We start from the raw sequence: 12,500 nt of genomic DNA, 5'->3' as shown, positions 1-12,500 counted from the left end.
CATTCCAATTATGGACCATCGTTAGAGAGGTCCATATTGTTATTTCTCGTCACTACCTCCCCGTGCCGGGATTGGGTAATTTACGCGCCTGCTGCCTTCCTTGGATGTGGTAGCCATTTCTCAGGCTCCCTCTCCGGAATCGAACCCTGATTCCCCGTTACCCGTCGCAACCATGGTAGTCCTCTACACTACCATCAATAGTTGATAGGGCAGACATTTGCAAGATCTGTCGTCGGTCAAGCGACCATACGATCGGCATCCTTATCCAGACTTCAACTCAAGCCGCCCGGAGGCGATTGGTTTTACTAATAAGTGCACCAGTTCCACCGCCCGCAAGCGGACAGCGGTCCCGGCATGTTGCATGTATTAGCTCTGGCTTTTCCACAGTTATCCAAGTAACTGTTGGGTGGATGATCTTGTGAATTATGGCTGTTGTACTGAGCCTTATGCGGTTTCACATTCATTTATGTTTGTACTTAGACATGCATGGCTTAACCTTTGAGACAAGCGTATATTACTGGTAGGATCAACCAGAATTCGTCTTCGTCAATTGCTTGTTCGATATTTTTTGTCTACCAGGGCACCAGTCCCCGCAGACTCTCTTTCTACGTTCATCAGGTGACACAATCTTTGTTGTGACCACTCTCATTGACCTGCGGCAGTACACCGACTCCACAGCGCCAATAACCACACGAGCAAAGGTTGTTGAGGAGGATGTCAGATTATCGATGTACATCGTACACCAACATTTGACGTACCGAGGCATTACACCCCGCACGCCCCCAACAGGACCAATCAAGGCTCGCATACGACCTGCGACTTACTGCGGCTCCCTGAAGGTCCCCGTAGGACGACCATCACCAGTTAAGGTGTAGTTGACTTGTCAGGGCACGGTAGTCCCCACAAGTCCCCGATTATTCGTGGATATCGTCCTACGATTGTTTCTGACTCCTTTTGCTCCCCGCAGGTCCCCGTAGGACGACCATCACCAGTTAAGGTGTAGTTGACTTGTCAGGGCACGGTAGTCCCCACAAGTCCCCGATTATTCGTGGATATCGTCCTACGAGTTTTTGTGACCCTTGGGTTCCCGGCAGGTCCCCGTAGGACAACCATCACCAGTTAAGGTGTAGTTGACTTGTCAGGGCACGGTGGTCCCCACAAGTCCCCGATTATTCGGAGATATTGTCCTACGAGTTTTAGTGACCCTTTTGTTCCCCGCAGGTCCCCGTAGGACGACCATCACCAGTTAAGGTGTAGTTGACTTGTCAGGGCACGGTAGTCCCCACAAGTCCCCGATTATTCGTGGATATCGTCCTACGAGTTTTTGTGACCCTTGGGTTCCCGAACTTTGCTACGATGGTTCTGCCTCCAGAGGAGACTTATGAACACTTCGTATCATTTCTTACACCGAACCATGGGATCGCGAGATTGCTCCCGGATCCCTAATCACCTTACATTTTCGTTTCGTTTCCGTACACTACGATGAGCTAATTCAATTTGTTTGTTCGTCTGGCGAACGTTTTATTGCGGAATTACCGCGGTACTTCCAGCCGGGTATGGCTGCCGTACGACCTACAGGATAGATCATCGAACCACTTTTCGTGCATATTGTCCGTCGAGGGTATCACCTCGATACCCCCAACAGACCTTTGGACACATCCTCACTACTCCTTGGAGCAGCAATCAGGGAACCATATAGTAGGAACAGCCGAATATGGAACTCTTTTCGTACTTTGGACACCTCCTATAACTTGTATGGCGACTTCGGGGACCTTCATTTCGTTCTCAGTTGGTACCCCTATTTCGGTCTTTGGACACCTCGTCTTACCCGTATAACTCACTTTAGGTCCACTTATTTGCCTGATATCTCATCGTGAACCCGTTTTTCGTACACCGTACACACCTAGGAACACCACATATGCGTTTCCCTTTCGATCGTGAAGTTTTCAAATTTTTCGATTTTTGGTCCTAGAAATTCATGAACGGTGGGAGACCAAAATTTTTCATAAAAAAAAAATTTTCACCGTTTGACCATAAAAACCTTCTTTTCGTACATACCCCATCATTTCTTCACGTTTTAGGCCATTTCTGAAATTTTCGCTTCGATAGTGTGTCCCCTATAATACAAAATGAACATTTTGCATCTCCCACAAGTGGCCATTTTTTTCCGCCACTGAAGAACACGACCTCGGGAACTCGGACCTAGGACGTGGCCATGTAAGTCATAGGCCACCCCAACTTTTGCAAAATACTGTTTCTTTTCACTTTTCATGATCTAAGGCGCGTTCCGACGGCGTTTTGAACAAATTTATGAGAAAAAAAATTTTGACCCTCGGACCAAAATTTTTTCGTTCGGGGCCCCATGGCCTATGGCCAGTATGGGAACTCGGGATGCCGATATGACAAAATTTGTCAAAAAATCACGAAAAAGTCGCTATGGCCCATTATTTAGAGCTTGTTGAGACCTTTCTAAAACACCTTGGTTGACCCCTGTCCGATACGTAGTTTTCGAGATATTCGAGAATAAGTGATTTTTTGGGACTTAGAAAATTTTTGACCCGTACCCTAAGAAAAAGTGATTTTTTCATAGGACAATTTTTTCTTCGCAAATACTGTTTGGTTTCACTTTTCATTATTAGAAACGCGTTCCGAAGCCATTTTCATCAAAATCTCGTGAAAAAAAAATTTCACCCCCGGACCAAAAGTTGGCCGTTCGGTGCCCTATGGCCTATGGCCAGTATGGGAACCAAGGATGCCGATATGCGAAAAAGTGTCAAAAAATCACTAAAAAGTCGCTATGGCTCATTAAATAGAGCTAGTAAAGACCTTTCTAAAACACCTTGGTTGACCCCTGTCCGATAAGTAGTTTTCGAGATATTCGAGAATAAGTGATTTTTTGGGACTTAGAAAATTTTTGACCCGTACCCTAAGAAAAAGTGATTTTTTCATAGGACAATTTTTTCTTCGCAAATACTGTTTGGTTTCACTTTTCATTATTAGAAACGCGTTCCGAAGCCATTTTCATCAAAATCTCGTGAAAAAAAAATTTCACCCCCGGACCAAAAGTTGGCCGTTCGGTGCCCTATGGCCTATGGCCAGTATGGGAACCAAGGATGCCGATATGCGAAAAAGTGTCAAAAAATCACTTGAAAGTCGCTATGGCTCATTAAATAGAGCTTGTAAAGACCTTTCTAAAACACCTTGGTTGACCCCTGTCCGATACGTAGTTTTCGAGATATTCGAGAATAAGTGATTTTTTGGGACTTAGAAAATTTTCGACCATGACATATATGAAAAGTGATTTTTTCATAGGACAATTTTTTCTTCGCAAATACTGTTTGGTTTCACTTTTCATTATTAGAAACGCGTTCCGAAGCCATTTTCATCAAAATCTCGTGAAAAAAAAATTTCACCCCCGGACCAAAAGTTGGCCGTTCGGTGCCCTATGGCCTATGGCCAGTATGGGAACCAAGGATGCCGATATGCGAAAAAGTGTCAAAAAATCACTTGAAAGTCGCTATGGCTCATTAAATAGAGCTTGTAAAGACCTTTCTAAAACACCTTGGTTGACCCCTGTCCGATAAGTAGTTTTCGAGATATTCGAGAATATGTGATTTTTTGGGACTTAGAAAATTTTCGACCATGACATATATGAAAAGTGATTTTTTCATAGGACAATTTTTTCTTCGCAAATACTGTTTGGTTTCACTTTTCATTATTAGAAACGCGTTCCGAAGCCATTTTCATCAAAATCTCGTGAAAAAAAAATTTCACCCCTGGACCAAAAGTTGGCCGTTCGGTGCCCTATGGCCTATGGCCAGTATGGGAACCAAGGATGCCGATATGCGAAAAAGTGTCAAAAAATCACTTGAAAGTCGCTATGGCTCATTAAATAGAGCTAGTAAAGACCTTTCTAAAACACCTTGGTTGACCCCTGTCCGATAAGTAGTTTTCGAGATATTCGAGAATATGTGATTTTTTGGGACTTAGAAAATTTTCGACCATGACATATATGAAAAGTGAATTTTTCATAGGACCAAAAAGTTTGTCCAAATAGGGTTTTGGTTCACTTTTTATGGTCAGATAAGTGATCCGATGCTATTTTCATGATCATTAGAGGGATTTCACGCTGTGACCAAAAATTTTCATACTTCATACTTGTCCCCGTGCCGTATATGGGAGGACCGGGGGAACATGTCTTCGTAAGTCGTGATGTTCAGTGACGGATTTCTGGGACTTAGAAAAAAACTGTGCTCTCAGGCACATTATATGTTTCATACACACATGATTTTCATACTTCATGCTTGTCCCCGTGCCGTACATGGGAGGACCGGGGGAACATGTCTTCGTAAGTCGTGATGTTCAGTGACGGATTTCTGGGACTTAGAAAAAAACTGTGCTCTCAGGCACATTATATGTTTCATACACACATGATTTTCATTGTTCATACTTGTCCCGGTGCCGTATATGGGAGGACCGGGGGAACATGTCTTCGTAAGTCGTGATGTTCAGTGACGGATTTCTGGGACTTAGAAAAAAAATGTGCTCTCAGGCACATTATATGTTTCATACACACATGATTTTCATTGTTCATACTTGTCCCGGTGCCGTATATGGGAGGACCGGGGGAACATGTCTTCGTAAGTCGTGATGTTCAGTGACGGATTTCTGGGACTTAGAAAAAAAATGTGCTCTCAGGCACATTATATGTTTCATACACACATGATTTTCATTCTTCATACTTGTCCCCGTGCCGTATATGGGAGGACCGGGGGAACATGTCTTCGTAAGTCGTGATGTTCAGTGACGGATTTCTGGGACTTAGAAAAAAAATGTGCTCTCAGGCACATTATATGTTTCATACACACATGATTTTCATTGTTCATACTTGTCCCGGTGCCGTATATGGGAGGACCGAGGGAAGATGTGTTTGTAAGTCGTGATGTTCAGTGACGGATTTCTGGGACTTAGAAAAATAAATGTACCCTTAGGCACATTATTTGTATCAATAATTGTATCCCCAGCCTTTCATGGGGAACTTTTCCGTATTCCCGGACTTGTACATTTTTCGGGTTCCACCTCCCGACAATGTATCTCTTCTGTGCATTACGTACCTTATAACGCACGGCACCCATAGGGTGACTCCACTTAACCATCTTTCGATAATGCCCGTGTTGCAGATATAATCCCAACACCTACCAGGCTTTATATGTACATCGAACGTTACATACGATGCACCCCGTATTCCCGGACTTGTACATTTTTCGGGTTCCACCTCCCGACAATGTATCTCTACTGTGCATTACGTACCTGATAACGCACGGCACCCATTGGGTGACTCCACTTAACCATCTTTCGATAATGCCCGTGTTGCAGATATAATCCCAACACCTACCAGGCTTTATATGTACATCGAACGTTACATACGATGCACCCCGTATTCCCGGACTTGTACATTTTCTTGTACATACTACCGGGCCAGGACGTGCCTTGCGTCCACCATAACACCACCAGGCGTAGGTCGCCTGAGAGGATCGATGCGAACGCATCTCTACAACTTGAAACTCCTAGCCTGAAGTCCCGTCGTTTGCGGGCGGTCGGTGGGCATCGAAACTAGTCAAGTCCACGGTCGGCGAGGTCGGCGGCCACCGGCGTTCCCTATGGTCAGGTACTAACACGTGCAGTGCGACCCCGCGCGATGCGGCCCAGTCTATGAAGCGGGGATGAGGCGCCAGGCTGCAGAGGCAGTTCCAGCGGATCTCGGAGGGTTGTTAGGCCCGCTAGCTTCCGATTGCCCATTAGGTTTTGAAGCGCTATCAGCTCGGATTGGTTACGACCTTAGAGGCGTTCAGGCATAATCCAGCGGACGTAGCGTCATACCAAAGTCCGGTCGAACTAGTATTGAGCCAGTGGTCCGTACCTGTGGTTCCTCTCGTACTGCACAGGAGTTCCGTTACGATAGCACGTATTAGCACACACCAGTAGGGTAAAACTAACCTGTCTCACGACGGTCTAAACCCAGCTCACGTTCCCTTGAAAGGGTGAACAATCCTACGCTTGGGGAATTTTGCTTCACAATGATAGGAAGAGCCGACATCGAAGGATCAAAAAGTCACGTCGCTATGAACGCTTGGCGACCACAAGCCAGTTATCCCTGTAGTGGCGATCGAGCAGCCGAACTGAACAGACGTGTTTGTGTGGTGCTCCGTGAGAAAAAAGTGTTTTCGAGGAAAATCGGTGAAAAGTTAAGTTAGGACAGTGATTTCACGTGTGCGGCCCCCGATCCTGGTCCTACGCCTCCCAGCCGAATTTTTCCGGAAAATTCGGAAAATTGAGGGAGTTTTTCGTGGGATCGTTTTTCTCGAATAACTTTGTGGATTCTTGACGGATTGTTAAAAGTGATAGTGCAAAAGAAGCGCGCCGTTGGGGCGCATCTTTTGATACCCTCAAAGTGCCGGAAATGATGGAGTTCCGGAAGTGGTGACGTGGCAAAATTTGCAAATTGAACAGTGAATAACTCAGCCGGCTTAGGACCTACGTGGAAGCTGCCATATAGTGATTTGTGCGTCTCAGTGAGAAGAACGCTTTGTGAAAGTTTGGTGTCGATCCCATGAAAACTGAGTGAGATACAGGGGGACAAAGTTTTGTTCAAAAAAAGGACGCCGTTTTTCGCCTTCTCAAAATGGCGGCTTTTTGCCCCCCCTGACGCGAAAAACCGTTAACGGCCGTTTGATTCCGGTTCTGGAAGTGAAGATCCGGACGGAACATCCCCCTTGCGGAGCACCCGGTGTTCGGACGGGTTGTGTCCGCCCTGGTTTCCTGGAGTTCCCGGCGGGCCCTCTGGCCGATTCTTGGCGTCCCGGGTGGCCAGTCCACCGATCCGGGCGTGCGACCCCTCCATCGACGCGTCTCGAGGAGGGGAATCCGGTTGTGACCACCCCGCCCCCCCACCACCCACCACCACCCCCCCAGAGCGGAAAAACCACCCCCGGTGACGGTTTTCCCGAGTTTTCCCGGGGAAGGAGGGTAGATAGCGGTTCCGGCTCTTCGAGGGAGTTGTCCGGGCGAGTGCCCCCCACCCACCAAGCGGGAAAATCCAGCAGGTTTCCACCACCAGGCGGCGCCACAGCCGGAAAAGCGTGTTGCTGAAGAGTTTTCCGGGCCTACCGGGAAAACGGTGCGTCTCCCGATAGGGGTTTGTTTGGGGAGGGGTGTCCGATTTCAACGGAGAATACCCCCCCGCAAGGGTTTTCCCCCACCCCCCCTGGAAAATAGTGTTTTTCCGGGCACCCACCGTTTCCCAACCATTCACCGGACCCCATCAAGTGGGGTATCAAACGACGCGGCTTGCAGAGACGAAGCCATCGAACCCATTTCCGACCCCCTACCACCACCCATTACCCCCCTAGAGCGGAAAAACCTCGTTTTTTACGGTTTTTTGCGAATTTCCCGAGGAAGGAGGGGATTGAGAGCGTCGAGATATACAACAAGGTGGTGCGCATTAACATCGCGCACAAAACCGTCTCTGGACCGGAAGTGATCGGACGCCATTTGGGGGAGTTACGCCTGGAAAAGCGTTTTTGGGGTTTCCCCAATTTTCCGGCCCCACCCCCGCATCCGACCCCTAAATCGACGCGGCGTGAAGAGAGGACAACGGAAAACAACATCTTTCCTGTCTACCTCCCACCACCACCCCCGCAGAGCGGAAAAACCCTGTTTTTAACGCTTTTCCGCCATTTTCCCGGGGAAGCAGGAGAGTTAGAGCGTCAGTTTCTTCGGCAAGGTTGTGCGCAGCATTAACGCGCACAAAAACGTCGTGGGACCGGAGGCGATCGGACTTCATTTGGGGGAGTTACGCCCGGAAAAGCGTCTTTTGGGTCTTCCAAATTTTCCGGCTGCACCCCAGCATCCGACCCCTCCATCGACGCGGCGTGAGAAGACATCACTAAACACAGCACCGTACCTGCCTACCACCCACCACCACCCCCCCAGAGCGGAAAAACCCGTTCTTCACGGTTTTCGCGAGAACTTGTCAAAGGGATTTTAACGACGGACGGTCATTCCCTCTGGCACAGAATGGAGGGGCGAGTGCTGCGTTCCGGAGTGCGGTCGCTGTTAGCTCCCGGGAAGCGGTCGGACACCCCTTCCCCCTCTCCGGTGACACCACGGTCGGTCGGATCAGCGGAAGCTGTTGAAACATCGGAAGAGGAGGATGATGGTGAATTCTCCGATGCCTCCACCCTGGAGCAGACGGTGGTGGCGTCGCAGGAAGTAGAAGGGGAGATATCCACATCTGTGGTGATCCCTGACGGCGGAGAAGCGTCTGCGCAGGAGTTTCAGCACAAGATGCTGGAGACCCTCGCCAAGCAAGTGGAGACGCTTACTGAGGAGCTGCGACTCAGCCGGGAGCGCGAGGTTGCTCTAAAGTGCATGCTGGAAGCAGTTCAGGAAGGAATGCGTTCGTTGACGGTACTACATTCCTCGGCACAGTCTGGTGGCCAGGGCAGTGCCAGAACGAAACGCAGCCGGCAACAACGCAACCGAGCGAAGAAGGCTTCGCAGCAACAGCAGAAGCAGCAGAAGCAGCAGCAGCAGCAGCAGCAGCATCAGCATCAGCAGAAGCAGCAGCAGCAGCAGAAGCAGCAGCAGCAGCAGCAGCAGCAGCAGAAGCAGCAGCAGCAGCAGCAGCAGCAGCAGCAGCAGCAGCAGCAGCAGCGTAGCCAGCCACAGCCGCAGCGACGGACGGTCGCAGTGTCGGCAATGGGCCAGCAGCAGCAGCAGCAGCAGCAGCAGCAGCAGCGTCAGCAGCAGCAACCGCTACATCAGCAGCAGTGGCCACAACTCCAGCCAATGCAGCAGCAGATGACCTGGGCAACGGTCTTGAACGGTCGTAATAGCCGAGCGCTACGCCCGACTCAGCAGCAGCAGCAACCGCATCAGGAGCTATACCGGCCACCTCAGATGCGCCAGCAGCAGCAGCAGAGCCAGCAGCAACAACATCAGCAGCATCGTGCCCAGTCCAAGGGGCGTCCTGCACGACCCGATCGCATCGCGGTGGTCCCCGGTCCAGACAAAACCTGGACGGAGATGTACGTGAAGCTGCGCTCATCACAGGAGCTGCAAGACGTCAGGGCAGATATTGGGATGGGGCGTCGGACCGCGCAAGGTCATCTCATTGTCCCAATACGCAAGAATGTGGACAGCGCTGAGCTGGCTCGCCGGATCCAGCTGGCACTCGGCGAGGATGGCGTGGTCCGTGTGGTGACGGAGATGGGAGAGCTTCTCGTCACCAACATTGACTCCCTGGCCGAGAAGAGTGATGTGGAGCTCGCCATCAAGGAGAAGCTGGGAGCAGAGCCGGGAATCGCGCGTGTCGAGCTCTGGGAGCTCCGTGATGGCACGAAGCGAGCTCGAGTGCGGCTCCCACTAGCAAAGGCACGGCTTCTCATCGGGCAGAAGCTGACACTGTGCCAATGCGTCAGCGGCATCCGCGAAGTGCCGAAGAAGCCACTCGACCGTCAGCGTTGCTTCCGTTGTCTTCTGATGGGGCATCTGGCACGAAACTGTCGTGCCTCGTCTGACCGGTCGGGTCTGTGTTTGCAGTGTGGCGAAGAGGGCCACCGCATTAGCCAGTGCACTTCGGCAGCTAAGTGCATTGTCTGCCAGGGGCCCCATCGTGTGGGCCACTCATCGTGCCGCCAGAACCAGCATTCGCGGGCGTAATGCGGGTAATGCAGGTCAACCTGGGTGGTGGACGCATCGCTCAGGATCTGGCCCTGCAAACAGCCCGCACGAAGCGGGTCGACGTGCTGCTGCTGTCAGAGGTGTATCGGCCTCCGGCGGGCAGCGGAAACTGGGCGGTGGATTCGTCGGGGAGAGCAGCTGTGGTGGCAACCGGCCACCTTCCGATCCAGCGGGTGTGGCGCTGTGCCATGCCCGGGTTGGCTGCTGCGCAGATTGGAGGGGTGGTGTTCATCAGCTGCTACGCCCCTCCGCGACTCAACACCGGCGAGTTCGAGCAACTTCTGGAGGCGGTGGAGTTGGAGGCCCAACCCCACCCTCGTATCGTCCTGGCAGGCGATTTCAACGCCTGGAATGAGGAGTGGGGTAGTCAACGCACCACCCGGCGCGGTGAAGAGCTGCTGGACACCATCAGGCAGCTCGGGCTTGTGGTTCTAAACCAAGGCTCGGTCCCGACGTTCGTGGGCAACGGAGTCGCCACTCCCAGTGTTGTGGATGTGTCTTTCGCTAGCACATCCATCGCTCGTCCGGACACTTGGGAGGTGGCAGCGAACACCGCTTCGTGCCACTACACAGCATCGGACCACCGGTACATCTTTTTCACCGTGGGGCCTCCTACTCCTGACCAGCAGCAGCGACGACAACAGCAGCAACAACAGCAGCAGCAGCAGCAGCAGCATCAGCAGCAGCAGCAGCAGCAGCACCAGCAGCAGCAGCATCGTCATTCGAACGGGAGGCAGCAGCGACATCAGCAGCAGCATCGTCAGCGGGGACAGGGGTCCTCTTCGTCATCCACCACTTATCGGCACGCTGGCCGTAGATGGAAGACGACGCAGTTTTCGGCCGAGGCATTCGTAGCCGCACTCCAGACGGCTGGTTTCCCGGAGCGAGCCGTCAGCCAGGAGGGGATGGTCGACGCCATGCTAGATGCATGCGACGACACGATGGAGCGCGTCACCATGTCGCATCGTGACCCCCATCGAGACCTTTTCTGGTGGACTCCGGAGATTTTACGTCTTCGGGAGGAGTGTGCGGCTGTGCATGAGCGAATGCTTCGAACCACCGACCTGCAGGAGCGCAGCATCATGGCTGCTCATCATCGGTCGGCGAGGAGAGCCGTGGAGAAGGCTGTCCGTGCCAGCAAGCGAGCGCAGCTCGACGAGCTGATTCAACAGGCGGAAACCAACGAGTTTGGGGCCGGCTATCGGGTGGTCATGTCTCGTCTTCGTGGCTGCTTCGTGCCTCCTGAGACAGACCGTGTCGTGTTGGAGCGGATAGCTAACGATCTGTTCCCGACACATCCGCCTGTTGACTGGCCGGAAGCCGAATCGCCCAGCGAAGACACCGAGGAGCAGAGATCACCGCTGACCCCTGTTACCGTAGGCGAGCTGCTGTCCATCGTGGGATCGATGGCGAACCGGAAAGCGCCTGGACTGGACGGTATCCCCAATGCGGCGGTTAAGACGGCCATTAGGAAGTACCCGGAGGTCTTCGTCCGTTTGTACCAGGACTGCCTTGACCGGGGTGCGTTTCCAGCGCCTTGGAAGAGGCAACGATTGGTACTGCTGCCAAAGCCTGGCAAGCCTCCCGGGGAAAGCTCCTCCTACCGGCCGCTGTGCATGCTCGACGCACTCGGCAAGGTGTTGGAGCGCCTAATTCTTAACCGCCTCAACGAGTTCCTGGAGGAACCGGAAGCAGAACGGCTGTCGGACGGGCAGTACGGGTTCCGGCGAGGCAGATCAACCATCAGTGCGATCCAGCGCGTTGTCGAAGCGGGCAGGACGGCCATGTCCTTTCGCCGTACCAACGCCCGAGACAAGCGCTGCCTGATGGTGGTGGCACTAGACATCCGCAACGCCTTCAATTCTGCGCCCTGGCAAGCCATTGCCAACGCGCTGAGGGACAAGGGGGTACCGTCATCGCTGCAGAAGATGCTGAAAAGCTACTTTGAGGATCGGCGGCTGGTTATTGATACCAGCGAGGGCCCCGTCGAGCGGAGCATCAGTGTGGGCGTTCCGCAGGGTTCCATACTGGGACCCACACTATGGAACGTGCTGTACGACGGGGTCCTGGGTGTCCAGTTGCCGGAGGGGGCCGAGGTTATTGGCTACGCTGATGACCTTGTTGTCTTGGTCCCCGCAACGACACCCCAGGCCGCTTCCTCGACTGCTGAACGAGCCATCGCGGCAATTACGGACTGGCTGGACCGGAACCATCTTTCGTTGGCACCAGAGAAGACGGAAATGACGCTGATATCTACGCTGAAGCGTCATCCGGTCGTCAGCATCAACATCAGGGGTGTGGCCGTGCAATCCCAGCGCTCCATCCGCTATCTTGGAGTTTGGTTGCACGACCACCTGTCATGGCTGCCGCACGTTCAGCAGGTTGCAGCGAAGGCCATGAGAGCTGCGGAAGCCGTAACGCGCCTCATGCCGAACCACAGTGGCCCGAAGTCGTCGCGTGCCCGACTGCTGGCGGCAGTAGCGGACTCCATCCTGCGCTACGGTGCCCCAGTATGGTCGGAGGGACTGCAGCTGCAACAATGTCGGAGACTGGTGCAGCGAGTGCAGAAGACGACGGCCATTCGTGTCTGTCGGGCTTTCCGGACGGTGAGGGGTGAGACGGCCGTGCTGCTGGCCGGTCTCATCCCGATATGCATGCAGATCGAGGAGGACAGCAGGGTCCATCACCGGCTGAACGATCCAGGTAACGAACACTCCAGGACTGGTGTTCGGAATCTGGAGCGGGACCGGACGTAC

The 12,500-nt window shown here is 52.5% G+C and overlaps 1 protein-coding gene across 1 annotated transcript; it reads left to right on the top strand.

Annotated features, from left to right (window-relative positions):
* The first annotated feature begins 9,087 nt into the window (after window positions 1-9,087).
* On the top strand, window positions 9,088-9,723 carry LOC118515754. Its single transcript, XM_036062058.1, has one exon. It carries the CDS (start codon window positions 9,088-9,090, stop codon window positions 9,721-9,723), a length of 636 nt encoding a protein of 211 aa, XP_035917951.1.
* Window positions 9,724-12,500: the final 2,777 nt, after the last annotated feature.

This window comes from Anopheles stephensi, unplaced genomic scaffold (genome assembly GCF_013141755.1).
Source record: "Anopheles stephensi strain Indian unplaced genomic scaffold, UCI_ANSTEP_V1.0 ucontig187, whole genome shotgun sequence".
NCBI classification, from domain to species: Eukaryota; Metazoa; Arthropoda; class Insecta; order Diptera; family Culicidae; genus Anopheles; species Anopheles stephensi.
Note: the sequence above shows the minus strand (reverse complement) of the source record. Positions and strands in the feature narration are given on the sequence as shown.

Coding starts and splice junctions, on each gene's coding strand:
- LOC118515754 (XM_036062058.1), top strand. CDS start 9,088: ATGTACGTGAAGCTGCGCTCATCACAGGAGCTGCAAGACGTCAGGGCA.